The sequence below is a fragment of the Myotis myotis genome, unplaced genomic scaffold, assembly GCF_014108235.1.
Source record: "Myotis myotis isolate mMyoMyo1 unplaced genomic scaffold, mMyoMyo1.p scaffold_m19_p_3, whole genome shotgun sequence".
NCBI classification, from domain to species: Eukaryota; Metazoa; Chordata; class Mammalia; order Chiroptera; family Vespertilionidae; genus Myotis; species Myotis myotis.
Window position 1 is genome coordinate 209,541,896 of NW_023416335.1, and position 27,514 is coordinate 209,569,409.

The following is a 27,514-nucleotide window of genomic DNA, read 5'->3' on the forward strand; positions in this document are numbered from 1 at the left end:
CTCCAGCTGCTTCTAAACTCCCAGAGCAAGCTCCTCCTGCCGGGCCATGTCGAGCTGCGACCGGATCGGGGTGGCCCCTGCCATGGACATGCCTGAGGTCCTCAAGTCCCTGCTGGAGCACTCTCTGCCTTGGCCAGAGAAGAGGGCAGGTAGGAACGGAGGTGGCCGGCATTGGCTGGCCACCCAGGTGCCCAAGGGGTGGGGGGCAGCCACAGACACAGTGGCAGGACAGGCATCTCCAACCTAGCGAGGGTCCCCGGCAGGTGTCTATTGATCCTTGGTCCCTTCCTGAGCAGGAGGAAGGGCTGGGGTGCAGAGAGACATGGTGGGAGGGCCGCTGCAACTCGGGGACTGCCCCTCCGCCTGCTAGCCGGCGGAAGCCACCAGTGTGTGGCCACTGACAGGTGTGGGCTCACATGGGCCAAGAGCAGGACCAGAGGGCCCTGCTGAGAGAATGTACTGGATGCAATTGCCTATTAAGTTCCCTCCCTCTGCATGTCGGGGTGGCAGAGACTGTGGACTTGGGCAGCCTTCTGCCTGGAGGGCAGGCTTCTTCCCCGCGCCTGCTTCAGCTCCTGCTCGCTGGAGGGCTGAGCCCATGGATGGGAGGGAAGCTGTTATGTAACAGGACCACAGGCTCCGAGCCCGCGTTCCTAGGATACCACAGGCAAACACGGGACGAGGGAGCCGGCAGAGGAGGGCGTGGACGGAGGGGCAGAGCCCGCAGCCAGCACCAGGTGTCCCCAAGTCCTGCCTGAGAAACCCAAGGCCACGGCTAGCTTTGGGGGCCACCTGCTCAGGCGAATCCCCTGATAAATGTTTCTCCACTCTCTTCTGTTCTAAGCTGTGAGGGGCTCACACCCGGTCCCCATGCTCAAACTGCCCAGGCGCCTTTAAAGGAGCCCAGCTGTCTTCTGCTGCCTGAGTCTGACTTGGGGGCCCCAGGGGCCCCTCAGGCGACTGTGCTCAGGCCTCTTCCTCATCCTGCTGTGCTGGCAACCGATGTACCTCATCACCAGGTAGCCTGGATGTCCCACGGGACATCATCCCCAGGACTCCCAGCCCACTCCCAAACTCTGGAGCCTAAGGAAAGACAGTGAAGCCCAGGCCCCCTCTCATCCCTCGGGGAACGGGCTCAGGGAAAGGGGGCAGCAGGCTCTGCTTGGAGGAGAACTGTCTGAGGAAAGAAAGTGGGTCCCAGAGCTCAGGGCCGGGTCCCGGTGGGCTCTCACAGAGCTCTAGGCCCCGGCTCCTCAGACCACACCTGTGGTTTCTGCTGGGGCGGTCTGGGCCACCCTCGGAGGCGGGCATCACAGGAGTTCCCGTGCCCTCCTCGCACTCAGGACCCCTGCTGCCCACCAGGAGAAGCGCGTCTCCTCAGGACACCCTCAACTCATGGCGGATGAGTCACAGCTGACTTTTTCTTGCCACCTCTGAACGGCCGTGTGGGTAGGTGAAGCTGAAGGCCTTCCAGAAGCTAGAGGTGGGGCTCTAGCTTCTGGGTCCAGGCACCCAGGGAAGGTGGGGGTCCAGGATGGCTCAGTGCATGCACAGGAAGCGGCTTGCAGGGACAGCTCCCAGCGGGGCAGGGAAGGGTTCTGGGGGCAACTCAGGGTGCTGCTCCTCCTCCGATGAGGATAGCAAGGCCTTTGACGGGTGGCAGCAGCTGCTGGTCGCTGGTTCCCAGCTGGTCCGCAGGGCCCTGTGACAGCCGGAAAATCCCCATCACTCACTGTGGATGAGCAAAGTCGGGGCCCAGCGCTGCGAGGACTTGCCAAAGGTCTGGGCCAGAGCTTTGCCAAACGTTGGCAAGCCCTGGCTGAGGATCAGTTGTCTGCATAAGTTGGGTGGGTCAAGGGGTGTGGACCAGTGTCTCAGGCCACCTCCTGTCACTTCCCCATGTGCTATCTCACTGAGGGTCAGAAGCATGAGGCCCCGTGGGACTGACAGATGCCAAGGGGTAGATAAAATGAGGGGTCAGTGCGCCCACCAAGACCTCACTCACACTATTGCCCCAACCTGGAATCACCACTTCCAAAGCTCCCAGACTCTCCAAATCTTTTATAAAAATAAATCTACCTGAAAGGCCGTATACTGGGTAAAAAGAGAGTGCACACGCTGCACAGCGCTGGAGTTCCTAGCTGTCAAGGAGCTTGTGCTCTAAGTTGTTGATGACGCGCTTCTGTCCCTGGGTCCCCGACTCCGGCTGGGACCTGTCGGAGGAAGGCAGCCGAGGTGCCAGGTGCCCGGAAACAGCTGCCCTCAGGATCACTTGCCCTTGGCCGTGACGGATAAGGGCAGGTTTCTCGTGGGGGGCTGAGACCTGTGTACAAACTCCTCGCTTTCTCCAGCCCGCTGCCTGCTTCCGCACACACGCAGGCCACGTGCAGAGCAGAGCTTGGGCCCAGCGTGAGGGAATTTCAGGGGAAGGCGAGTGGCGTGGGAGAAATGCCAGGTGTGCTCTCACGAGACTGCTCTCCCCACAGCCTCCCGCTTTCTGGATCGAAGACGCTCCCTGAGAGCGGCCTTGGGGCTTCTCCCTGTCCCGCCTGCCTCCCACCCATCCTGCACACAGGCCCCACCCCTTTCTTGTCCCTCGGGAAGCAGCTTTTGTCCAGCAGAGCTGGCCGGGCTCCAGCCGCCCTTGGCTCCAGGTTTCAATGGCCACCTGGCCGCCCCACACTCTGGGCCACCAGTTTGACCAACTTTTCTGTGGGCAGAGAAATCCACGTCCGGCAAAAGGGTGGTCTGTACCCCAAGCCCCGACTCAACTTCCCCTCTGTCTCTGAGCTCCTCCTGTTTCCAGGCTTCTGTCCCAGCCCGCTCACCCGCTCCTTCCTTCCTCTGCTTCTCTAAACCATGCTGTCAGCTCTCCACGCCCCTCCCTTACCTCACCCTAGGGCCTCGGCTGTGCTGAGGCTGGTCCCCCATCTTCCCGCCAGCTTGGGTCCCTGGGGCCTTCCAAGGAGCCATGTAGCCTGAAACGCACCCACAGGTTGAACAAGGCCTCCACTCTGAGCTGGCCAGGCAGCGTCCCCACCTCAGGGAGCTCCTACTGGAATCACTAGTGGGCCACCCAGTAGGGTGTCCTAGACACACCTCTCCCCGCCATCCCCAGTCTGTAAAAATGGGGAAAAGAATAGCAGCTGCACGAGCTTGTTGCCGGGTCACATGTTATCCCATGTGAAAGTGTTTGCCAACTGTGAAGTCCACGCTGTCTTCTCTGTGAAAGCAAAGAGCAGCCTGGCCTGGCACTATGCTCCTTCCACCAACATCACATCCGCCACCTGACCCTCATGTCCTTTCTACCCTCCTTCCTGTGAATAGTCTCCCTTAAAGCAACTGAATGTTGCAAGTTTGTGCTGTCTCCTTGGAAACGTGTGCTGAGGCTCTTGGGGACATGGTGCCATCAGCCCTGCTGGACTGGCCAGGGAGACAGCTGAATGGTAACAGGCGGGAAGCCAGGGGGACTGCCTGGGACAGAGGCAGCGGTGCAGAGGGGGAGCCTGGGTCGCTTCTTCTTGGAGGATTGAGCTAAATGGCCCAAGAGTGTGTACTCCCTGCAGCCGGGCTGTCCTGAGGTGAGGCCCGTGTAAGGCCCATGTGGGCACCCCCACGCCCAGCCTGGGGTAACCAGGCAAAGCCGAGAGATCGTGAAGTTTTCTTCCAGGGCAGAGGAGGTGGAGGAAGCCTTATGAGCTGGAAGCCTTAGCTCCCTAATCCTTACTACTACCTTCTAAACGCCGAGGAAATGCACTCCGAGGTTGGCCAGCCTCTCTCCTTGCTCCAGCCTTAGGGACCCAACTGTCTTTTCTACCTGCCCCCCGTCACTAACGTGAGAAACTCAATCTCACCAGGGCCAGGAACAGACAACAGTGTCCAGGACCCCCCCTGCCATATGGCTTTGCATCTTGACGGGGCCTGACCCAAGGCCAGGCTGCTCAAGGAATGCATCCTGACTCCAAGGCCACTGTTCCTGGGTGTTGGGCTAAGTGCTCTGACACCACCACTTGTGAAATGGCTTGGCAAGGGAGGTGTCACGATCAGTTCTACAGATGGGGAGACTGAGGCTCAGAGATGGGAAGGCCACGGCTGTAAGGGGTTCCAACCCATCTCTGCCTGCTTCCAGGCTCGGCCCTCCCACAGGACCCCAGGGTCTCTGAAACCAAGACTCGGGGCAGCACCTCTTGGGTCCTCCTTTGCTTTTTCATCATTTGCTTATCCAACATTAGCTACACTGGTGGCATGGAGTGAGTGAGACATGCATGGCCCCACTCGCCTGGCAGCTGCACTCCCTGGGAAAGGACAGTCAGCAATCAGGAGTCAGGGCCATCTCCGAGGGGGGTCACATGGTCACATTTAACCCAAGGCCTGGACAGTGAGGAAGAGCCAGCTGTGCCAAGAACTTTCAGGCTGAGGGAATGGCACCTGCAAAGGCCCTTTCCTGGGGCAGGAAAGACACGTGTCTGAGCAATAAAAGGCCACTGTGGCTGCAGAAGGTGAGCAAGTGGGGAGAGAAGGAAGAGGTGAGGCTGGAGGGACCTGGAACAGGGAGAGCCTGCAGGGCCCTAAAGGTCATAAAGGTAGTGAGGCTGTCATCTCCCTGTCTGCAAGGCCCCACCCACCCACCCACTATTCTCAGGGAAGTGGCAGGTGGTGGAGAGGAGTGAGGTAGTCCCAGAACAATTCAAGACGGGATTATACCAAGAGTTAACTTCAATTGAGCATTTGCTATGCAGTGTGCCTGAATCGCCTCCTTTACCTCTGACACTCAGGCACAGAGAGGTTAAGTAACTTGCCTGAGGTCACACAGTTAGGAAGTAGTCAAACCAGGAATCAGACCCTCATGGCCCGACTCTGGAGCCCGCACCCTGCCACTGCACCCCAACACGGCTTGTACAGGAGAATCCCTGGCCGTCAGGCAGTGGCTGTTGAGATGGCAGAGAATGGAGCTGAGGGCTTTGCTCTGCAAATGGCCCTCTTGGGGCAGCTCTTCCTCTGTCATCAATCTGAATCCTGGGAGTGGGCAAAATGCAAGCCAAACAGGAATTAGTGCTCTTGAGAGTCCTGGAGAGACGGACAAGAGTTAGTGAAGGGCCTTCGCCCACCACTTCTGCCCTAGGACACACTGCGACCAGGCACAAACCACAGCCACGGGTCTGTGGGCTCAAAGCAGGCAGCTGTTGGTTAGGCTAGTGCTGGGGGCTTGCCATGTCATTCCAAGTTCGACTGTGAAGCCCAGTGACTGTTATTTAATAACGTTCCAGATGTGTTGGACTTGGCTCTGAAAGGTTTTGTTAACCAGCACCAACAACAAACGAGCCAGCAAATACTGACTGAGTTACTACCTGGAACAGAGCTTCGTACGCTCCTGCGTTTGGTATTGGCAAAGCGCACCGACAACTGGGCTTTGTTAGAGCTCAACGGGAGCCTTACTATTGCCCTGTTCTTCCACACACACGACTTCTATCACGTATTTCAGTAAGTCGAAAGATGGAATGGTCCTGTCCTACGAGACACTGAATACGGGGCGAAAGAGGTAATTTTGGGGCTCCCATGCTGGAGTTTTAGCTCCTCTAAACTCTGAGTTTAAATGATAATACTCCAAACTGGGGTAATGGCTTGATGAAAGGCACCTGTTCTGCATCTGCTCAATTGAATTGAATTAAGTTTTAAACTTGGGTTGGTTAGCAGGTTCCTGGAACATGAAAGAGAATTTAAAGCCACCCAGCTCACGGACACTCCGGCGGCCACCCTCAACCACACAGCCTCGTCCCCACACCCCAAATAATTCTCCTCCAGGCCCCACACAGCTGAGTGGAAGCGGGAGGGCGGAAGCACCCCCTCTCCATGCCACACCGTTCACTGTGAGAAGCGCCTGTCATTGCTTCTCACACTTAATCCTCACAGCCACTCCGTGGGGAGGCACACCCAGCTGTCTCCAAGAGAAAGCACCTCAGGCTGAGGCAGAAGTCGCTTGCCCAGGCCACATGGCTGGTCAGCATCCGAGGGGAGATTTTATTTTATTAATATTATTATTTTTAAAATGTAATTTTTTATTTCAGAGAGAAAGGGAGAGGGAGAGAGACACATCTATGATGAGAGACAATCATTGATCGGCTGCCTCCTACACGCCCCCTACTGGGGACTGAGCCCGAAACCCGGGCCGTGCCCTTGACGGGAATGGAGCCTGGGACCCTGCAGTGGGCAGGTCCACTCTATCCACTGAGCCACACCGGCTAGGGCCCAGGGGAGATTTTACCTCGGCCGGCCTCCCGAGCCCACAAAGCTGTCCCCGGGACCACGCTTTCACGCTTTCCTCAAGAAGTGGCTGCCCTGAAAGCCTGTGACTAAGGAACACCGAGGAACCTTTGGAGCCTTAACCACGTAATCACATGTTCTTTTTACAGAGTTGGTTTCTTTGGAAGGGCTCACAAACACGGTGGGAATTAGCTAATTACGTCTCACCACAGTTATTTCTCCCCGAGAGAAGGGCCAGGCTGCGCTTCGCTGACAGGAACCGGAGGCGGGGGGGCGGCTGTGGCTCTTGCCGGGTCAGCTGCAGAACCAAGCCTGGAACAGAACGGCTCCCGCCTCCAGGACGGTGCTGCTGCCGGCTGCCAGCCCGCAAGGTAGCCAACCCCCGGCTTGCAAGCAGGCACGAGAGAGAACATGTCTGCGGTGTTCCTGCGTGCTGGTGACACACCACTTACCCTGTGGTTATCCAGGGGGAAAACCCTCTCTGGGCAGTGTCGGGACACGCACAGAGAACCAAATCAAAAAAACCAACTTCTGCAGCCTTGGCCTGCGAGCCTCGCTTCTCACCAGTGCCCCCCAGACACCCGGGCTTGGTCGGCTGCTCCAGGCTGGATGAGGAGTGGAGTAGGCATTCTCCCCTTTGGATAACTGCAGCTTTAACGATATCTAAATCTTTATCCTTAATACATCCCACTCCTGCTGTAAACCAATGCTGTAACTTTCCACTGTTATCCTATAAAACCTCCCTAATACCTTGGGAATTATTTGGCCCCTTCAGCCAGGGCACATCAGCCATGAAAATACACATTTGACTCTAGCCCAGGAAAGTCTCTTTTCCACCGAAGTAACTATTTAAAAAAAAAAAAAAGCAGCTTCATATATTGTTTTAATCACTCTCCCTTAGATACTCCTTTAAAATTTCTTCCTGAAAACCTCTAGGTTTCACCTAAAGATCTCTTAGCCACGTGCAGAACCCCCACTCACCCCGCAACACCACAGATGCCGTGTTTCCGCTAAAGCGGGAGGGACACGGCCCGGGCCGCCGCCAGGATAATGGACACGCCAGGCGGTGGATTCGCACCCGTTCGCTTCATTTCTTTTTAGTTTGACAAAAACTGTGGGAACTCCCATTTGTTGCAGGTTTCCAACTGTGCATTTTACATACACTGGCCTCCGGACGGCCCACAAGGTGGATCCCTTTGGCTTGTAAGGGAAGCAGCGACGGGCTGAGGTCATCCGGTCAGACAGGGAGTCTCCCGGGCCCCGGAGTCAGACCCCATCGCCCGCCCCGCCCGCCCCCCTCCGGCCGGTGCGGGGCCCGGCCGCGCGCCCATCGCACCCGCGGGCCGGCGTCCAGCGAGCGGGCAGTTGCGGCCACGCCCCGGCCCGCGAACCCCGGCTCCGTCCTCCCGCCCCCGGCGCCCCGCCTCGGCAGCTGCGGGATAAACAGGCCGAAGTCCGGGCCTCCGGGAGCGGGGCGGGCGGAGGCTTGCGTGGTCTGGGCCCTAACGAGGGACAAGGTCTGGGCGCGGCTTGGGAGCCGCTTCCGGCGCCGGCTCCACCGCTGGGTGCCCCGCAGCGTTTCATTCCCCGAGGGACCCCCCCCCCCCCCGGCGTGTTTGCATTTAATGGCGGCTTTCCCTTTCCCACAGGCGTGTCTCCGGTTTCTTGTCCCTACGGTAAGGGTGGGGAGGTCCCGGCGAGGAACAGACTTCAGAGCGGATCTAGTCCAACCCCCGGAACGAGGAAGCGGGCTCCTCGAGGGAAGCAACTGGACTTTCCCAAGGTCACACCCAGCACAGAGCTGGGGGGGGGGGGGGCGGGGAGACGGTACCCCAACCCTTGGCTCCGAGCGGGGCGCGTCTCTCCACCTCACCTCACCCCACTCCGCCCCGCCCCGGCCTCAGGAATGCTCCCGCCACGCTAGTGTTTATCTGGCCGCCACGCCCGCAGAAACCGGGATCCGTGAGGAACCCGACACCCCCTTCAGCGGCGGCCAAGCCAGCTACTGCTCGGGCCACCCCTCGGGGAAGGGCAGGTCGCCGTCCGCCGCCCTGCCCTCAGCCAACCTCTGGGTCGCGGGGGAGGAGGGGAGCGAGCTCGGCTCCATGTCCCGGCCCCACGACCCCGGGCAGTACCCGGTACAAAAGGCCCGCCAGCCCCGCCCCACCCCTCCCCTCCCCTCCCCTCCCCTCCCCTCCCCGCAGCAGGCCGCACGTGCTGCGCCTCGTGCACGGACTCGGGCCCCGCCCCCGCCCTCCATTGGCTGCTCCTCGATTTCCTCCTCTCTCCTCCTCCCCACGCGACGGGACTCGGCTGGGGCTCCACGTGACCTGCGGAGGCCGGGCCTTGCGGCCCGAACAGGCTCTGTGATAGGTTCCCCCGGCCGCTCCCAGCCCCGCCTCCCTCCAGTGCCGAGTCCCGAAGGTGGCGAGATTGGGATGAGAAGGAAAAGAGAGCGGCCACGATGGTCTGGGAGGAGAGTGGGGGTTACGAAGAGGAAGGCGAAGGCGAAACCTCTGGTAGAAGGGAAGGAGCTGCCGCCGAAGAAGGCCTGCGGCACAGACTCCAGCCCGCGCCAATCAGGTGACCCGGGAGGGCGGGGCGGGGCCTCTGGCGTTGCTCCTCACCTGGCCCCGCACGTGTCTCACTTACCCCGTCAGCCTAACCAATCGCGGCCCAGAAGGCTGCTCCCGCCCTCCTCGCTGGGTGGGCCAATCCAAGGCCACGATCTGGGGACGCTGGCCTGGCCTCATGAATAATGAATATCCCAGAGCTATCCACTGGCGGGCTAGGGATGGAGGGAGGCGGGGGAGCTGTGGGGCGCCTGCGCAGTAGCTGCCCGAGTCGGCAGCTGCGGCGGGTCGCACGGCTCCGGCCTTTCTCGGGGGGCGGGCGGGGGAGGCGAGGCGCGCGAGCGGAGCGCGGAGCACGATGTCCAACACGGGCGGCGGAAAGAAGCCGCCTGTGGAGCCGCAGGCGGGGCCAGGCCCAGGGCCGGGGCGCGCAGCTGGGGAAAAGGGCCTGCCGGGCTCCTTCCCGCTGGTCCTGAGGAAGCTGATGGAGAACCCCCCGCGCGAGGCGCGCCTCGGTGAGGGCGGGGGTCCGCGCGTGCCCGGGGGCGGGGTCTTGCAGGGGCGGGGCCTGGGGAGGGCGGGGCCGGGGAGGTCGGAGGTCCGGGCGCAGTGGTCCAGCTGCGGGGCTCGGGGCCCAGGATGACGGAGGCCCTGGTGGGTGAGGCGGGAAGGATGGGAGCTGGTCGCGGGGCGTTGAGAGCGGTTGGGCCGGACGGGCGTTGGCGGAAAAAGGGTCCGGGAGGAGCAGAGGGGTCGTGGCGAGGAGGTTCTTGGGGGCGCCCTGCGCGCGCGCGAGCTGCCGGGTTCCGAGCAGGCCGGAGCGGGTCGCAGCAGCCCCTTGGGCGACGCTCCAGGGCGCCTTCCCGGGGACCGCTTCCTCGGGACCCCGTGGGACGCTTGTTTAGAATGCCGGCTCCTGGGCGCCGCCCATCGCCCCGCACCTGCAGCTCCGGGGCCAGGCGCCTGCACCTCCAGGAGCCCCCCACCTCCGTGTTCCCAAGTCCACTAAAGTTTGAGGAGCGCCGATTTCCCCGGCAGGTGGTCCTCAGCAGATGGCTTTGCCCCCTGCCGGGAGGAGCACCCGTCTTCCCCCCACCCCTAGGCGCACCCTGGAGGTTTTCTGGAGTGTGTTTCAGGGTTGCTGCTGGGGTGGGGGAGGGTGTCAGGAGAAGGGGTGCCCAGGCACCTTCTGGGGGGGCGAGGGGGGGCGAGGCAGGTGAGGGAGGGAGGTCAGAGTAAGGCCCTTCACCTGGTTTCGGGAGATCGGCCCTGGACCGGGGGCCGCAGTGGCGGAGCTGAGCTTCATCCCCTTCCCTAGGCCACACGGGTCCCTGGGGCCTGTGTGGAGAGCAGGTTCGGCCTTGTTTTTCTGGCCTGGGAACAGGAGGTTCAGGGAGCAGCAGAGCACCGCCTATTGTGGTTTGAGGTGCACAGAGGTCCGCCTTCCATCTGAGACCTTTGAATTCCCAAGACCGTCAGTGTGGTTTAGGGATTTGAGAGGGAACAGGCCTTCTGTGAATTACCTGTCTTGGGGAATTAATTTTCTCTTGTTATATGCCACCTCTTCCTTTCCCCGGTGTGTTCTGAGGCTTCCATTCCTGTGGCTTGTCTCCATTGGGTTATAAATAGCTTCAGCATATCAGGTGAGACCAGGCATTCTCCTCCGGCTTCGGGGACTTCGTGTGCACAGACCCTTTTGTTTTTAAGGCAATGCTTTGTTCCAGTTCTGGGGCTGAGACAAGCCGCTGGGACAGGTATACACATCTGTCAGGTTCTTGTTCAAGATTGCCAAATAAGAGCCATCCATAACAATAATTCTACTTTACGTTAGCAGAATGCTCACAAAGCACTTGGACGGAATTCCTGTTTTATTTACTCTTCCACTGCAGTCCTATAGCATGTTATCCCCACTTCCCAGATAAGGGAAGTTGAAGCTCAGAGAGGAAGGGGGATGCTTCTTCAAGGTCACATAGCCAGGCCTTATAACTCTCAGTCTGGTGCTTTTTACTGTATCACTGGCAACCACTAATGCCAATCCCTGTGACCTCAGTGATGGGCCTAATTTTTTTAAAGTATATTTTGATATTTTACAGAGAGGAAGGGAGAGGGATAGAGAGTTAGAAACATGGATCAGCTGCCTCCTGCACACCCCCTACTGGGGATGTGCCCGCCACCAAGGTACATGCCCTTGACCGGAATCGAACCTGGGACCCTCCAGTCCGCAGGCCGACACTCTCTCCACTAAACCAAACAGGTTAGGGCGAGCCTAATTCTTTATCATCTCTTCCAGTTAAAACAACATTTTCTAAAAATATTGATTTAAAATATCCTTAATTGCTTAGGCCAGGCAAAATCTGGAACTTACTGTTATTTGTCCTTCAGTGTGGCTGTTTTTCTATCTCCTTCCTTCTCCTGTCTCCTTTGATACCCATGACCCTACCCAGTATGGATCTGAACAGAATGTAGGTCAGGATCTCCGGGAGCAGAACAGCGAGGCCATCTGGCCCACCCAGCCCACCAAAGCTTGGCTTTCTTACTTCCCATTTGGTTTTCAACCAAAGCCTGGTACAGAAAACAGTTGCAAGAATTCAGGTTAATTTGTCTTAGAAGCCATTACCAAATTCTGTTTGTCAAAACCTCCACCTTCTTAACCCACTGGTGTGTCCATTTTTATTGGACCAATAGGCTTCTTTTTGGCCGGCTAAGGTCTGGGAGTCCATGCATGACTGGTTATTTCCACCATAATTATATTTGATTTCTCTTTTTCACTTCAGAATCCAGAGTTCAAAGTTGTCTCCCTCAATTTGAAAACCCAGTATGAACTTGTCATGATTTTATCTCCCACTTCCCCGATTATCCTCCCTGTCACTTTGATTTCCTTTCAACAGTGTCACATTTCTCTCTTGTCTTTTTTTCCTAATTTGCTCTTTCTTTAATATCCACACAGGTAACTTGTTGACTGAGACAATTGAGGTGAGATCCAGTCCCTGCTAATTTATTAGTTTTGCTTTGAATGGGAGCAAGCTTTCTTCTTCAGTTCTCCCTCCTCCTTCCCAGAAAACTTGCCATCAGTCTTCTCTGCTTATTCAGGAATAAACTTCTCTTGAAATTGTTGCTCTGAAAAGGTCCTGAAAAGACAGCTCCGGCATTCTTCATTCAGTATGCAAATTTTCCCATAGCCCATGGTCAGCCTGCTCCTGTGTTGGACCTGAAATGTAGAAATGAATCAGACACAGAATCAGTGAGTTCACTGTAGTAATGAATACCTGTCATTTGCCAGGAACTATATAAGACACTTGCATATGTTATCTCTAGTCTACACACCAAAGCTTTATTTTTATATACAATGGATGACACTGAGGTTGGGAGAGGTTAAATACAAAGCTAAGTTAACACACCACAGCAGCTGGTTGGCAGAAGTGGCATTCGAGCCCTGGGCTGAGTTGCTGTGGAGAAGCATATCTGGTAGGGACAAGACAGGAGAAAACACAAGTTCTTGGCCTGAGGAATCACCCTTTCCTACCACAGGGATAAGATATCAGGAAGACTCAGAAATTCCATTTCCTTCCTGTAGCCTCTCTTTTCCAAATGCTAATTCCACAGCCCATTCTGAACCACATTAAGCCTTAGAACTTGTGGCGAGCATTCTGGAAAGCCCAAGCGTGGATAAGGACATGCTGCCATCTCTAAAGGAGACCAGTGGGCCTGGGTCAAGCATCAGGTTATAATGAGAACACAGTGGGCTCTTGAAATGCATGGGAAGGATCAGGACGCGAGAGCTGGGCCAGCCCTGTGAGGCCCACTGCTCCCCTCTTGGGGTTGAATTACCCTCTTGTGTGGTGTCTCATCACAGATTTTGTGTCTGCAGATAAGGAAAAGGGGAAGGAAAAGCTGGAGGAAGACGAGGCCGCAGCAGCCAGCACCATGGCCGTTTCAGCCTCTCTCATGCCACCTATCTGGGACAAGACCATCCCATATGATGGCGAGTCCTTCCATCTGGAGTACATGGACCTGGACGAGTTCCTGCTGGAGAATGGCATCCCTGCCAGCCCCACCCACCTGGCCCAGAACCTGCTGCTGCCTGTGGCCGAGCTAGAAGGAAAGGAATCGGCCAGCTCTTCCACAGCATCTCCACCATCCTCTTCCAACGCCATCTTTCAGCCCTCTGAAACTGTGTCCAGCACAGGTTGGTGACTAGCCTTTGGGCAGGGCCACCTGTCCTATCTAAGGAAGTCCATTTCCCACTGAAGGCTTCTTGTGTCTACACACGCAGTGAGCCCCTTCTCTCAGGGAGGTCCTGGTGGGCCTGCAGTGTGGAGAAACCCTCTGCTCCCCACCCTTCAGCACGGTCCCCAAGACTAAGGAAAAAATAGCAGTCACATCGGTTTTGTCAGAGCCTTTCTGTTGGTTGGTGTGCTGCAAATGGTCAGGACAGTAGAGCAAGATCTTCCAGTCTGAGGTTCTGCAGGGTAGAAATCCCATTCTGCATTTTATCAGCACAGCTCTTTACCCCCCACCCTCCACTCATGCACTTTGCCACAGATTATTGGGAAGCTTGGGTAATAATAATAATAATAATAATAATACCAGCTAACATTTATTTAGCACTTACTCTGTGCCAGGCATTAATATGTAATCCTCACAACAACCTTATGAAATTGGTAGTATTATCTGTGTGTTATAGGTGAGAAACTGAGAAGTTAAGTAACTGGCCCAAGGTCACACAGCTGGTAGGTAGTAGAGGCAGCACTTGAACCCAGGATGTCTGACTCCATAGCCAAGTACTGCTTAGGAACAGGCACGAAGAAGGCATCATCTTCAGGATTTCTCCTTAGTCCTCTTGTCCTTTTTCTGTTTTACCTCTGGGGGTTGGTTAGTTGGTTATTTGGTTATTTGGTTTTCATGCCACTTGGACATGAACCCTCCAGAGGACCAATGACCCCTGTTTCAGGAGTCTCTGCAAAGCTTTCTTTAGGCTCAGTTAGAGGCATGCAGGCTGATGGCTCCTGGAAGGACCCCAGGCGCTGGTGTGGAACCCAGGGAACCCACACCCAAAGAATTCTCATGCTCTGTTTTTTTAATTTTTTTTTTTATTTTAATCATCACTGAGGATATGTTTTTATTGATTTTTTTAGAGAAAGAGGAGGTGGGGGGAGAGAGAGAGAGAAACATTGATGTCAGAGAGAAACATTGATTGGTTGCCTTCCGTACACGCCCTGATCAGGAATTGAACCTGAAACCTTTTGGTGTACAGGACAACGCTCCAGCCAACTGAGTAGTGTTCATGCTCTGTTTTGTTTTGTTTTAATTTTACTTTTTATTATGGACAAATTTTCAAATACAAAAATAAAAAACTAATGAACATCCATGTAACCATTCAGCTTCCATAATTCTTAATTTATAACCTATCTTGTTTTCTGTAACCTCTTCCATTCCCCACTTAATTATTTACAGTCAAATCCTACATATTATTTCAGCCATAAATATTTCAGTAAGTATATAAAATACAAAGGTTCTTTTTAAAAAGTAGCAAAAACACCAATTTTACATCTGAATTGGACAATAAACTCATCAGCATTCAAATTTTGAAAAAGTTATCTCATAAATGCTATTGTTTTGCAGTTTGTTTGAATCAGGATCCAAACAAGACCCACACATTCCATTTAGTTATGCCTCTTAAATCTCTAGTAATTTATAGGGTCCCCTCTCTCTCTCCTTTTTATTTTTTCTTTGCAATTTGTTGAAGAAATGGAATCATTTATCCTGTAGAGTTTATCACATGCTGTTTTTTTCTGACTATATCCCCGTGGCCCCATTTATCATGCTCCTCTACACCTTGATTTTCCTCTTGTAAACGGGTTAGAAGCTTCAGCTGATTCCAGCCAAATTCTTGTTGAAGGCAGATCATTTTTGTGCTGATTGGGTTGTCCTAGAGCAGTGATGGAGAACCTTTTGAGCTCGGCGTGTCAGCATTTTGAAAAACCCTAACTTAACTCTGGTGCCATGTCACATATAGAAATTTTCTGATATTTGCAATCATAGTAAAACAAAGACTTATATTTTTTATATTTATTTTATATATTTAAATGCCATTTAACAAAGAAAAATCAACCAAAAAAATGAGTTCGCGTGTCACCTCTGACACGCGTGTCATAGGTTCGCCATCACTGTCTTAGAGGGCTGGTTTCATGTGTGGGTAGGGAGCAAAGTTGAGCCCCCATCTTGTACCTTGGACCACCTATGTAACATTTTCCTTTGATTTTGTTTTTAAGTAAATATTCTTAAATATTGTTACGGCCAAAGGTGAGCCTGGGCGGGGGGGGGGGGGGGGGGGGGTGTGAAAGGATTGAGAAAAGACAGACGAGAATGAAAGCTGGGTCTCGGTGGGATGCTGCTCCCTAATGCAGAGACAGCGCCAGCGCCCACAAGCCGTGTCTTTATTTTATAGCAGATGCCACGAGGCAAAGTAGGGACGTGATCACGTTGTTTACAGCATTCTCGTGAGTTTCAGCCTCACTCAACTACATGCACCTGAACTCTATCACAAGGCACATGGGGCTACATGTTGGGACCATCGGTTCAAGCTTACAACTATAGTTGTTGGCTATAATTGTGCTGGGAGGGCCCTGCCCTCCAGCTGGGACTTGCACATGGCAATGAGAGGACCCTGTCCTTTCATTAGTCCGAGGCTTGAATCTGGCCAAAACACTGTAGCCGCACCCCACAAAATATGGTGCACAAAGGTACCCACATCATAAGTATACACCTCAATGAATCTTCACAAAGTGACTCCCACCCAAATCAGGAAATAGAATATTATTGGTGTTCCCAAAGTGCCTTGTGACCCCACTCAGTCATTACTCCCCAGAGGTGACCACTATCTTTATTTCCATCACCAAAGATTCCTTTTCCTTGTAACTGAACATTCTATAAATGTAATTGTATATTATGTCCTCTTTTTTGTTTTTAACTATTATATGTTAGTTACTTTTATACTTGCTTACATTGATAGCTTTCTGTAGCTAGCTTTATAGCTACAGACGTAAATTATGTGGGCACCAAATCTCCTTACACTAACAACATAGATTTACAGAACATGCTTATGGAATACTCCTGTAACAGAGAAAAACCAACTTTGTTTATGAGAACCGTTCATGTTGTTGCCTATAGCATAGTTTGTTCATTTTCATTGCCAAATGGTGTTCCATTGTCTGACTATACCACAGGTTTCCATTCTACAGCGATGGACCTTTTGGTTTGGGGTTATGCATAGCAATGCCATGAACATTTGTATACATATCATTTGGTAAATATATGTGTACATTCGAGTAGTCATTTACCTAGGAGTAGAGTGGCTGCGTCATTGGACATATGCATATATTCAGCTTTTATAGATACTACCAAGTACTGTACAATGTTGTTGTAGCCATTGATAACTCCCACCAGTGGGGTATGGGTGTTCTAGGTGTCAGCCTATGGTACCTTGAACAAGAAGGCAAAAGGTCTATGTCTTTTTTAGTTTTATTTTTTTAATATGTGTTTATTGATTTCAGAGACTGCGAGAGAGATAGACACATCAATGATGAGAGAAAATCATTGATCGGCTGCCTCCCGCATACATCCCACGGGGGATCGAGCCCACAACCCGGGCATGTGACCTGACCAGGATTCGAACCATGATCTCCTGGTGCATAGGTCGATGCTCAACCACTTACCCACACCGGCTGGGCAACCTTTGAATTCTGAAAGTGCCTTAAATCCAATGTCCACTATAAAATGGCAGCCAGGTAGGACAGAGGCGAATGATTCGGAATCAGCAAGAATCAGACTCAAATTTTAGTTCAGTCTCTTACCTTCTATGTGACCCTGGGAAACCCATGTCCTTTCTCTGAGCCTTAGTTTCCTCATCTGTAAAATAAGGTTAATACCCATCTTGCTTTCAGAGTTGTCATAAGACTAAATGAGCACTGCGACTGATAGGTCTCTAGGGAGTCCATTGTGGAAGCCGTTTCATTATTCAGCCTGTCCCCAACCCATATGGTTCACGGAGGTTCAGCTGTTTCTCATTACTTCAGAGCTTGAAACCACAGGAAGTTAAGGAGGGTAATGATTTCATGTTTTGCTTAATATTTCAGGGAGGGGGGAGGCGGGGCTGAAAACCCTGTCTTTTTCAAGGGCCTCTGTTTCCTTTTGAATATTTTATTCCTAAAGGAAGTATTTATATTTTCTATGTTTGTGTTGTTGATCTGAATCTCATATGCCAGGCTAGCTTGGGGATTGGTCCCTCCAAGTAGCAGTGGCTGTGCAACATGGAGCTTCACGCAGGTATCTGGGTGTGACATAGGTCTTTGCTGTCCAGTGACTGCTTCAGGACCACCTGCCTCTGTGTCTTTCAGAATCCTCCCTGGAAAAGGAAAGGGAGACACCCAGTCCCATTGACCCCAGCTGTGTGGAGGTGGATGTGAACTTCAATCCTGACCCTGCCGACTTGGTCCTCTCCAGTGTGCCAGGCGGGGAGCTCTTCAACCCTCGGAAGCACAAGTTTGCAGAGGAGGACCTGAAGCCCCAGCCTATGATCAAAAAGGCCAAGAAGGTCTTTGTGCCCGATGAGCAGAAGGTAATCTGGTGTCTGTATAAGGGAAGGTAGAGCATTGGTTCAGGAGCCGAGGGCTGCGCTTCCTCACGTTTGATTTTATCTGGAGGTTCCTCCCTCCTGTGGACACCATTTAGAAAGGCATGAGTTCAGAGCATAGGGCCATACCCTTCCTGCAGCAGCTGGTAGAAAGAAAGGGAGTCAAGTCGCATTTGGCCCCAGCGTGACTCCCTGTGGCTTCTCTGTTTCCTGACTGGCTGCTGGCTGTGTTGATGTTCTTGCTTCTCTGGCTGTAGCCCAGCCTGGGCCACAGAAACTGGGCTGAACAAGCCCTCGCTTTGAAGGACAAAAGACAGTTGTATTGTTACCACCCCAGGGAGGAGCAAACAGCTTTCAAGCTGATGGTTTTATAGGAGTTGGGGTGGGCAGGGAGAGGAGCATTCTGTAGTTTTTCCATCCTTTCCTATGGAAAACTCACAGGAAGGGCTTTACATCCAAGCTTTGGAGTTAGGCAGAGCTGGGTCCAGACCCCACTGTGCCACCTAGAACTACCTGGGCCTCAGGTTCCTCATTTGTAAAATGGGAACAACTGTACCTGCCTCTCAGGAGGTTACTGAGGCTTTCATCATGATGATGATGAAAATGTAAACCTTTCTGTGTTCCTTACTGTGAGAAGCACTTTGCACACATTAACTCATTTAATCCTCAAACAACTCTATGAGGTAGTTATTGTTACCCCCATTGTAAAGATGAGGAACCTGAGACATGGAGAGGTTAAGGAACTCTCATGGTTCCACTGCTGGTAAGGAACAGAGCCAAGACTTGAACTCAGGAGACTGGACCTTAGCCATAACCAAAATGACTGGGCGGCAAGGTGTAGATCAGGGGTCCTCAAACTACGGCCCGCGGGCCACATGCAAATACAAATATTGTATTTGTTCCCGTTTTGTTTTTTTACTTCAAAATAAGATATGTGCAGTGTGCATAGGAATCTGTTCATAGTTTTTTTTAAAACTATAGTCCGGCCCTCCAACGGTCTGAGGGACAGTGAACTGGCCCCGTTTAAAAAGTTTGAGGACCCTGGTGTAGATAGTGCTTTATGTTGGAGCAGCACAGAGCAGGCTCCCAGTAAGTTGAGGCCCCTTCCCTCCACTGCTTCCTCCCAGATGGCTGTTTCTCATCCTGACAAAGGGGAGGGCCCCTGGCTGTCCTTGGCACATGCATCTTCTTTCCTGGGTCCCGCTTCTGTTCTGACTGCACCAGATGAGTAATAAGAGGAATCTGGGGTATGGCTTGCTGGCAGGAGAGAGGCTCTTGAACCAATGCTGTACTTTCCCCTTGTGTGGAAAGAGGAAAGACTAACAGAGGAACTTCCCCACAGGATGAAAAGTACTGGACAAGACGCAAGAAGAACAATGTGGCTGCCAAACGGTCCCGGGACGCACGGCGCCTGAAGGAGAACCAGATCACCATCCGGGCAGCCTTTCTGGAGAAGGAGAACACGGCCCTGCGGACGGAGGTGGCTGAGCTACGCAAGGAGGTGGGCAAGTGCAAGACCATCGTGTCCAAGTATGAGACCAAGTACGGGCCCTTGTAACTCATGCCTCGCCCAGGCTGCGCTGCCTACACCCAGCCTCTGCCTGAGGGCTCCCTGAAACCCCACACACATGTGGAGACTTAGGACTCCTCGAGGGCCAATGGCGGCGCACCTGCTCCAGGAGTGGTCACGTTCGAGCTTCATTATCACATGGTCAGCGCACGTGGCAACTTCCCTAGGGGGCCAGCCTCCTCGCTGGTGAAGCCGCGAGGGAATCGACGTAGACGGGTGCATCAGCCTTAGTTTCTATTCTTGGATGTCCCAATTGAATCAGAAGGGGGCCTCTGGAGGACAGCTCTCCTTTCCCAGGGGCTCAGGCTGCCCTGACTCTCCCTCGGTCTCCACAGAACGAGTCCATCATTGTCGCGTCTTCTCAGGTAGCAGGGTGTGTTTCCAGGTGGACTGTCCGTGGTCCACCTCACCCTCCCCAGAAAGTTTGAGAGAAGCATCCATTTCCATCTCCCTCAGCAGTAGAAAGACACGCCTGCTCCTCCATAGTTTCTGCATGGGTACCAGCCCACCAGAGCCGGGTCTCTGCAGCCTGGGATGGGGTTTGGGTCTGCAGCCTGCAGCCTGCAGCCGAAGTGCACCCAACCATTCTTAGCTCTCACACCCCTTTACTCTGTGGCTCCGAGGCCTGGAAGCCCGGGAGGAGGTGCTGGCAGTCGGCTGTCTGTTTTGTCTGCTGTGAAGGAGACTCCCAGGTTGGCCAGACTCTGAGCCCTAATCACAGTGCTGAGAGGGGCTTTTGCATCTCCTCTTCTCCAGGTCACTTGTGGATACCACCTGAATCTTGTTTGTCCTCCTAGACTGGGCTTCTAGGCCTGTTTCTCTTCACCCAGTGATCAATCTCAGATCTTGGATTTAAAAGGAACACCCCCCTCATCTACGAAGCTTAATTTTCTGGAGACAGGATGCACCTTCTGCATGGTGTTCAGAAAACCAGCCTCCACAGCCCCTTACACTGCGGGCAGGGAACTGGGCCATTTGTCTCCATTTTGTCTTGCTCTGTTCTCCGGTGTGGGCCAGGCCAGAGGAAAGAAGAAGAGGGCTTCCCAGTTCTTGATTCAAGATCCCTCCCTGTGCAAGCTGCCTAGAGCCACCTGCTGGGCAGGACAGCCGGCCAGGGTCCCAGCACAACTCATGGAACAGCCAGTTCTCGGGACATTTATCCACTAGAGTCCCCTCAGCTGGGTCCCTGAAGATGTGGGCCACCCACACAAGCCTGGCCGTGGTATGTGGAGGGGTCCTTGCAGCTGTGGCTCTACCTCACAGCTGTTTTCTCTTGTGTCTGGCTGGACTCGTCCTTTTGCTCCGCCCAGGAGACTCATTGAGGAAATCTGGAACACACTGTTCCTTGTGGCCAGCCGGGGCACCTGCAGATAGGTGCATTTATTGGCTCAGGGCCAGGCAGCCTGTGGTTAAGAGGGGTCAGAGGTGACGAGTACATTTTGTCATGTTTTCCACTGGCTTTATTTAAAGTGGTAGCTCCAAGACCCAGGCTCTGACCCCTACAAACTTTATATAACATGTTAAGACCCGAGGACACCATCCACTGGCCGTGGACCGCACCCAGGGGAACACCATGGTCCTCTGGGGACCTACATACCCACCTCTCCTGGGGACTTGACAAGGCTGCCTGATGCCAAGGGAGGTCACTGACTCCCTATAGCACCCTGACTTTTATTTTGTGGTTCTATAAAAACCATGTTCACACTTTTCACTCTATTGTAACCACAACAGGGCAGTCACATCTGGCATGTCAGTGTCCTGCCCTGGGCAGCTCACCCGCCCAGGCACTCGCCCTCTGGTCTGGAGACCCACCAAGAGGGCAGTTCTCATTTTGTTATTAGTAGAAGAGCTTCCAGTGTTAAAGCTCTTCATTTTCTTTGGCCAGAAAGTGTATGGTTTGTGTGTTTGTTTGTTTTTAAAAGAATGGAGACTTAATCTCTGAATGGTGTCCATGTTCTGATCCTCATGGGTGGGATAATGGCCTGACATCTCCTCTTTGTCCCACCTTCTGCCTGTTCAGCCCTCCCCTCCTTCCCCCCAGGCAGTGGGCGGCTGGTTCCTTCCCAAAGTGCTTACTTGGAAAGAATGTGGCTGCTGTCCTCTTCTAGAAGAGCCCTTTGAGTCAGGACCTAGCAGAGACAGGAAGGAGATCTCCATGAAGGTGGACATGTGGGGAAAGGAGTGCTCAGGGAAGCGTGTCTCTTTCCCAGGCCCATGAATCAAGTCCTTTCAGGGGAGGGTTGGTGCCTGCTAGTTTCCATCATGGAATTGGGAGTCTCCTTGACTCTCTCCTGGCCCCTCTCCATCTTGGGGCTGACAGCCAAATACTGAGACTCCTTTGCTCAAATCTTTGACATCTCCAAAAAAAGAACTGGAGGCCAGAGGAGCCAAAGTAAATGGTTTTCCGGGGTTTGTGATGGGCTGGGAAGCCCCATCCCTTCCTAAGCGCCCTGTCCTCAGTTTCCTGGCAGCTTTGTTGCAACCTCAGAACAGACAAATCATGAATGAGCTAGAATGGTGCAAGAATGTAATACATGTATATCTAGAAACAGAAATATATATATTGAGAGAGCTTTCACAATGGACAGCAACCTGTGGAGGACCTTGGTAACTGTTACTTTTGGCCAAAGGTAGGTAGGGGTTTGCTTGTCTGGATCCTGAGTTTGGAGAAGGCACTTAGCAGTGAACCTTGACTGGTAAGTGTCACCCTGCTGAGTGGCTGCTGGGACGGCTGCAGTCCTCCATCCTGAGGCTGGGTGGTAGGCCTGGGAGCCCGCAGAAGAGGGCCCCTTTGTGCTGGGCAGCTCCCTACCCAGGCCCTGCGAGCTCTGCTTCACGTAACACAAAGGGCCAAAAGCTCCTTTATCATCTGTTAATTAAGTGCAATAAATTTTTCTGGAAAATGGCAAAGATGACTTCCAGGTGGATGTTGCTATTTTGTGGTGTTGGGGATGCCAGATCACCACTTGGTTTTATTTTTCTAAGTGCATGTGATGTGACAGAGTGTGTGGGGCTCTGCATCCTCCCTTGGGAGCTGGGATTCCAGTGAGACCCTTTTTCTTACCTGTGTTGGGGGAAGGAGGCAAGGAGAAAATTCCTTCTTCCCAGCTGGCAACAGCAGTAGCAGACCACAGCCCGTTGGCCTTATATGCATATGTGCGTGCGAGTGTGTCTCTGCTGGTGGGCGGAGTGATGTGGCAGAGAGGGGAGCTGGGAATGTAACTGTTTCAAAACAAAATTAAATATTTTGAGGTGAGAATTGTGGAGCTGTCTTTTCTGTCCTCCTCCCCTCTGTCTCCTCTGTGTGCACGTTGGCCTAGGACAGTGGTTCTCAACCTCTGGCCCTTTAAATACAGTTCCTCATGTTGTGACCCAACCATAACATTTTTTTCGTTGCTACTTCATAACTAATTTTGCTACTGTTATGAATCGTCATGTAAATATCTGATATGCAGGATGTATTTTCATTGTTCACGACCCACAGGTTGAGAACCGCTGCATTAAGGGGTGATGCCATAGGGTGCACCACCCGTGGCAGTGCCCCTGCAAGTCCCCCTCCCCTCTTCCAGCTCCACCATCTTGTCATTCTTCTCGCTCTGTTGCCTGGAGTGTGGAGCCCAAGTGTCTTCCTCGGTGCAATCTGGAAGGGCTGCCTTCTTACAGCCAAGGCTGCTCTGTCCTGTTCCACCACCCCCCTTTGACACTGCATGGTGTTGGTGCTCAGGCTCCCTGTTGCTTGAGGGGCCAAGAACCACTTGTAATTCTAAGGAGGAAGACACATATTTGGAGGTTGGAGACAGGCTGGCAAGATGGACTTTTATTATTTTTTAATCCTCATCTGAGGAGATGCTTTTTATTGATTCTAGAGAAAGAGAGAGGGAAACATCGATGTGCGAGAGAAGCATCGATCAGCTGCCTTCCGCACATACCTCTATCAGGGATCAAACCCACAACCTGGGTATGTGCCCTGACTGGGAATTGAACCAACAACCAACTACGCCACCCAGGCAGGACAAGGTCAACTTTTTTAAATGGCCATTTTACAAATAAGCATCGAGGCTCAGAAATCAGAGTAATATGCTCCAAATCACAGCTGCTGAACTAAAATTCATACCCAGAGTGGGTTTCAAATCTTCAAATTGCAATTCCCCAAACAGTAACAGCAGGCAGACTGTTCCCAGCCTGGGATCAGGGTAGTGTCTCATATTCCGCCTCCTTACAGCTTACAAAGCCTACAGCTCAGCCTCCCCCTCATTCTAGCTCCGGAATTTTGAGCACCTATGACATCCTTATCTGTAGAATGGGACACCGTCCTCACAGGTGCTCAACACATGTAGCTGCCACTGTGGCCATGATGTAGATGGAACTGACCTACCTTGAGATGAGCCCTGCAGACTTAACAGCTGTGGGTCCAGCAGACAGCGGGATGCAGCCAGGTTCCAACCAGATGTGTGGCTGGTTTGGGGCAAGTCCCACCATCTCCCTGAGCTATTTATCTTTACAATGTGGATGTGCTGCTCAAATGTGTGAGTACCAGACACAATTCAGCTCTTCTTCTTACCTCCCAGCTCCCTGGAGGACAAATTTTCCAGAGCACAGGCCCCCTTCCTTGAGTGTTCCCATCTACCAGACAGCCCTCATACACCTCCCCTGACGTCAGCAGCTAATCCGGGAAAGCTGCCAGGCTGAGAGAGGGCGAGCAGCAAAGGAAATCAGAAACAGGTTTCAGGGTGGGTGCCCCCAGCCAGCCCCTCCTGTGCTCTCATCAGCTTCTCACTTCAGCAAAGCCTCCCAACCATGCAGGCTGACACCTGGGCCCAGTGGAGCAGGAGCCTTTTATTGTGAGCAGTTTCTCTGTCGTCAGGAGCTGGGGCTGCACAGTGCGCCATGCTCAGCCTCCCCCAACTCTGAGTCTGCAAGCTTGGGTGGGGCATCCACTTGGGCCTGGATTCCAGGCCGACTCCAGTCCGGACTCAGGGGCAGAAGGGTGAGTGGGTCCTTGGTGCTGCTCCAAGGCCCAGGCTGGTCCCATGTGGGCTACAAAGAAAGCAGCGGAAGAAGGGATCTCAGCCAGTCCTCAGCCTGAGGACTTCCCCACTGCTCTTCTGTCCCAGCCCGTCAGCACCCGAGGGTGGGCCTCTCCATTTTATAGAGGAAACCGAGACTTTGTAAGGTCTTAGGTGACGTGCCCAAGCTCTCACAGCTGCTACATATCAGAGCTGGGATTCTAACGCAGGCCTGGTGGCTCCTAAGCCCAAGCTCTTTCTGCCATCTCGGCGATCTCCTGACCTAGGTGCTGGTGCTGCCTGGACCTGTCCCCCACCCTCCACCTCCCTTTGGCCAGCAGAGATCAGCCAGCCAAAACAGCCAGATCAGTGCCGATCTGACATCTTCCATGGGCTGCCCTAGCCACCCTGGCCAGCAGCAACAAGGCCCAGCCCAGCAGTGGGTGGTGGGCAGGAAAAGACTGACATTTGATGCTGGGCCGGGACCTGCACGGTAACTGCGTTTGACAAATGTGGAAACAGGTTCGGAGGAGACGTGTTTTCCCCAAGACCACACTGTTTCTCCACCCCACCCTCCTTCCAACCTCTTCCTTGGTCCCCACACAGCCCTGGACCCATCTCTCTCTCTTCCTCCTCATGCCATTTCTCCCCTTGGGTGCCAGGGTCAGAGGCTTTGGACAACAAAGACCTTAGACGTTACCACATCCAGCCCTAGATGGTTTGGCTCAGTGGATAGAGTATCAGCCTGGGGACCAAAGGCTGGTACAAGAGGCAACCAATCGATGTGTTTCTCTCACATCGATGTTTCTCTCTGTCTTTCCCTCTCTCTTCTACTCTCCCTAAAAATCAATGGAAAAATATCCTCAGGTGAGGATTAACAAAAATAAAAAATAATAATAAAATAGAAAAGGGTTCTCTCTCATCATGGATGTTTCTCTCTCTCTCCCTTTCCCTTCCTCTCTGAAATCAATAAAAATAAAAATAGAAAGACCCAGCTCAGATGCCTCCATATCCAGAAAGTCCTCCCTGGTGCCACCCCCGCTGGGTTGGTTGATCCTCGAACTCATAACATTCTAATCTTTTTGAAAATATATTTTTATTATTGATTTTAGAGAGGGAGAGAGAGGGAGAAACATCAATAATGACAGAGGATCATTGATGGCTGCCTTCTGCACACCCCCACACTGGGGATCGAGCCCCTCAACCGGGGCATGTGCCCTGATGGGGAATTGAACCGATACCTCCTGGTTCACAGGTCGATGCTCAGCCACTGAGCCACACCGGCCAGGCTTGCTGTGTTTCTCCTTGCTTTGGGCCTAGTTTCCCCTTCTAGCCTCCTCACAGCAGCCATTTAAAGTTTAAACCATCCACTCTGGCTGGTTTGGCCCAGTGGATAGAGCGTTGGCCTGTGGACCGAAGGATTCCAGGTTGCAGGCTTGATCCCCAGCAGAGGACGTGCAGGAGGCAGCCTATCAATGATTCTCCCTCATTACTGATGTTTCTATCTTTCCCTCTCCCTTCCTCTCTGAAATCAATAAAAATATATTTAAAGTTTAAACCATCCATCATAGTCTGTGGCTCTTCATCACACTCAGAAATAAGTCTAAACTCCTCACTGCAGCCCAAAAGCCCTGTGAGACCTGGCCACCACCCTGGTCCACTCCCCACCCCTACACCCCAGCATCCAGGTCTAGTCATGTTGACCCCTCTGCTCCTCTTGCGTTACACCCAACTCCTCACCTCAGAGCCGTCGTACTTGCTGTTCCGTCTCCTAGGCAGTGATGGCGAACCTATGACACGTGTGTCAGAGGTGACACGCGAACTCATTTTTTTGGTTGATTTTTCTTTGTTAAATGGCATTTAAACATATAAAATAAATATCAAAAGTATAAGTCTTTGTTTTACTATGGTTGCAAATATCAAAAAATTTCTAAATGTGACACGGCACCAGAGTTAAGTTAGGGTTTTTCAAAATGCTGACACGCCGAGCTCAAAAGGTTCGCCATCACTGGCCTAGAGTGATGTCCCCTGGACCTTCTCAGCCTAGCCCCATCCTCAGTGCAGGGCCGCCCAGTGCTGGACATGTAGTAGCTGCTCACTAAATACCTGCTAACCTCACAGGGATAGAGGGCAGGACCAGGGCTGGGTGTGACAGGAGTGCCATCTCACCAGCAGGTGGTGCTGTAGCCACGTCCCTCGGCAGTGACCTCGGATCCAGCCTCCAGATTTGTCCTCTCAGCAAAGCCTACCAGGGCTGGGCCAGGCGTGGCTGTGGGGCACCAGCTGACTCACCGTCTTACCACCCCGCCCCGAGTGCCCCCCCGCCCGCCCCCCTGCCCGCCGCCTGTCCCACAGTGGCTACTGGCAAACATGGGTCAGGGGATCCACAGAAGCCTGGGAGGCAGAGAGGGCTGGCTGCCTCCCATGGCCTGTACCTCTAGGCTCTTTCTGGGAGGGAGTGGATGTGTAGGCATGAGGAGGTGTGGTAGGGGGACTGGGATGAGGGGTCTCTGGGAAGGCCTTGGACGAGGAGTCAGTGCAGTGAGCCTGAGTTTGCACCCCGCCTCCTCCAGGCCCCCTCACGCCTTTGACAAGCCTGGTCCTGGCTCTGAGCCTCCAGTTTGTTCCCTCATCTGTCGACAGGGGACAAAAATGTGAGCAAGAACTGAAACCCCGTGGCCGCTCTGTTAGAATGAGGCTGAGGAACTTCTTTTGGGGGGGGCTCCCAGCGGTGGGTGGTGTGAGCAGGTGGGAAGTGTGTGGGTTGGGGGGGGAAACAAGTGGACAGGAAATCAGCAGCCTTCTGCTCCATCAAACCGGCTTCCCCAGGCCCCCCCTGCCCTGAGGCCTGTGACCTGAAGTGTGTCTGTGAGTCCCTGGGTACACATGTGTGTATGTCTGTGTTTGAATGACAGTGTGTGTGTCCACATCTGGGAGTCCATGGGTGAGGACAGGCTGCTGTCACCTTGGCAGAGGAGGATGGGGGACTCCAGGGAAGAGGGGCCCTGAGGGCACCCCACTTCTGTTCCAGCCCCCAGCACCCGGTAGCTGCATCTTCTCTCTTCTTCTTTGCCCCAGAGCACCCTGGGCTTCCTGATTGGCATTGATTTGCTTTCAGACCCCCGGGCCTCCCTCATTCTCACACCTGACCTGTGGACTTCCTGAGGGCCAGGGGGCTGGGATTAAGTTGGAGGAGCCAGTCCCCAGCCTCCCCACTTCCTCCCACGGAGAGTCAGTCTGGCTCTTTCCCTTAAGAGATATAATTATGAAGCACTTACTGTGTGCCAGACGCTTCATATACCTGTTCATTATGTCCTCACAACAGCCCTTTAAAGTATCTTTACTCTCATTTTACAGGCGAGAAAACCGGTTCAGAGAGATGAAGTGACGTGTGAGATGGGAACCTGCTCTGGTGAACTTTCTATTGACACAGCTGGGATATGGGAATGAGGGGTACCCAGGTTCCCTCTTT

General features: G+C 53.4%; 1 protein-coding gene across 9 annotated transcripts; it reads left to right on the forward strand.

The window, feature by feature from the left end:
• On the forward strand, positions 1-27,514 carry TEF (TEF transcription factor, PAR bZIP family member). Of its 9 annotated transcripts, none has more exons than XM_036298044.1 (6): positions 8,718-8,844; positions 11,782-11,807; positions 12,703-13,020; positions 17,231-17,451; positions 18,809-18,967; positions 27,400-27,507. In XM_036298044.1, the coding sequence occupies exons 3-6, from the start codon at positions 12,759-12,761 to the stop codon at positions 27,490-27,492; spliced, it is 735 nt and encodes a 244-aa protein (XP_036153937.1). In that variant the 5' UTR covers positions 8,718-8,844; positions 11,782-11,807; positions 12,703-12,758; the 3' UTR covers positions 27,493-27,507. The 9 variants fall into 9 exon arrangements, with proteins under 9 accessions (XP_036153933.1, XP_036153934.1, XP_036153937.1 ...); XM_036298043.1 differs by lacking the exon at positions 8,718-8,844 and adding an exon at positions 9,228-9,349; XM_036298040.1 differs by lacking the exons at positions 8,718-8,844; positions 11,782-11,807 and adding an exon at positions 1-149 and having other exon boundaries at positions 27,400-27,510.

Excerpts from the sequence above, each read along its gene's own strand:
- TEF (XM_036298037.1), top strand. The coding sequence starts at position 9,193 with ATGTCCAACACGGGCGGCGGAAAGAAGCCGCCTGTGGAGCCGCAGGCG. Across the intron at positions 9,350-12,702 it reads CCCGCGCGAGGCGCGCCTCG|ATAAGGAAAAGGGGAAGGAA; the intron begins GTGAGGGCGGGG and ends TTGTGTCTGCAG. Across the intron at positions 18,968-27,399 it reads TGGCTGAGCTACGCAAGGAG|GCGAGAAAACCGGTTCAGAG; the intron begins GTGGGCAAGTGC and ends CTCATTTTACAG.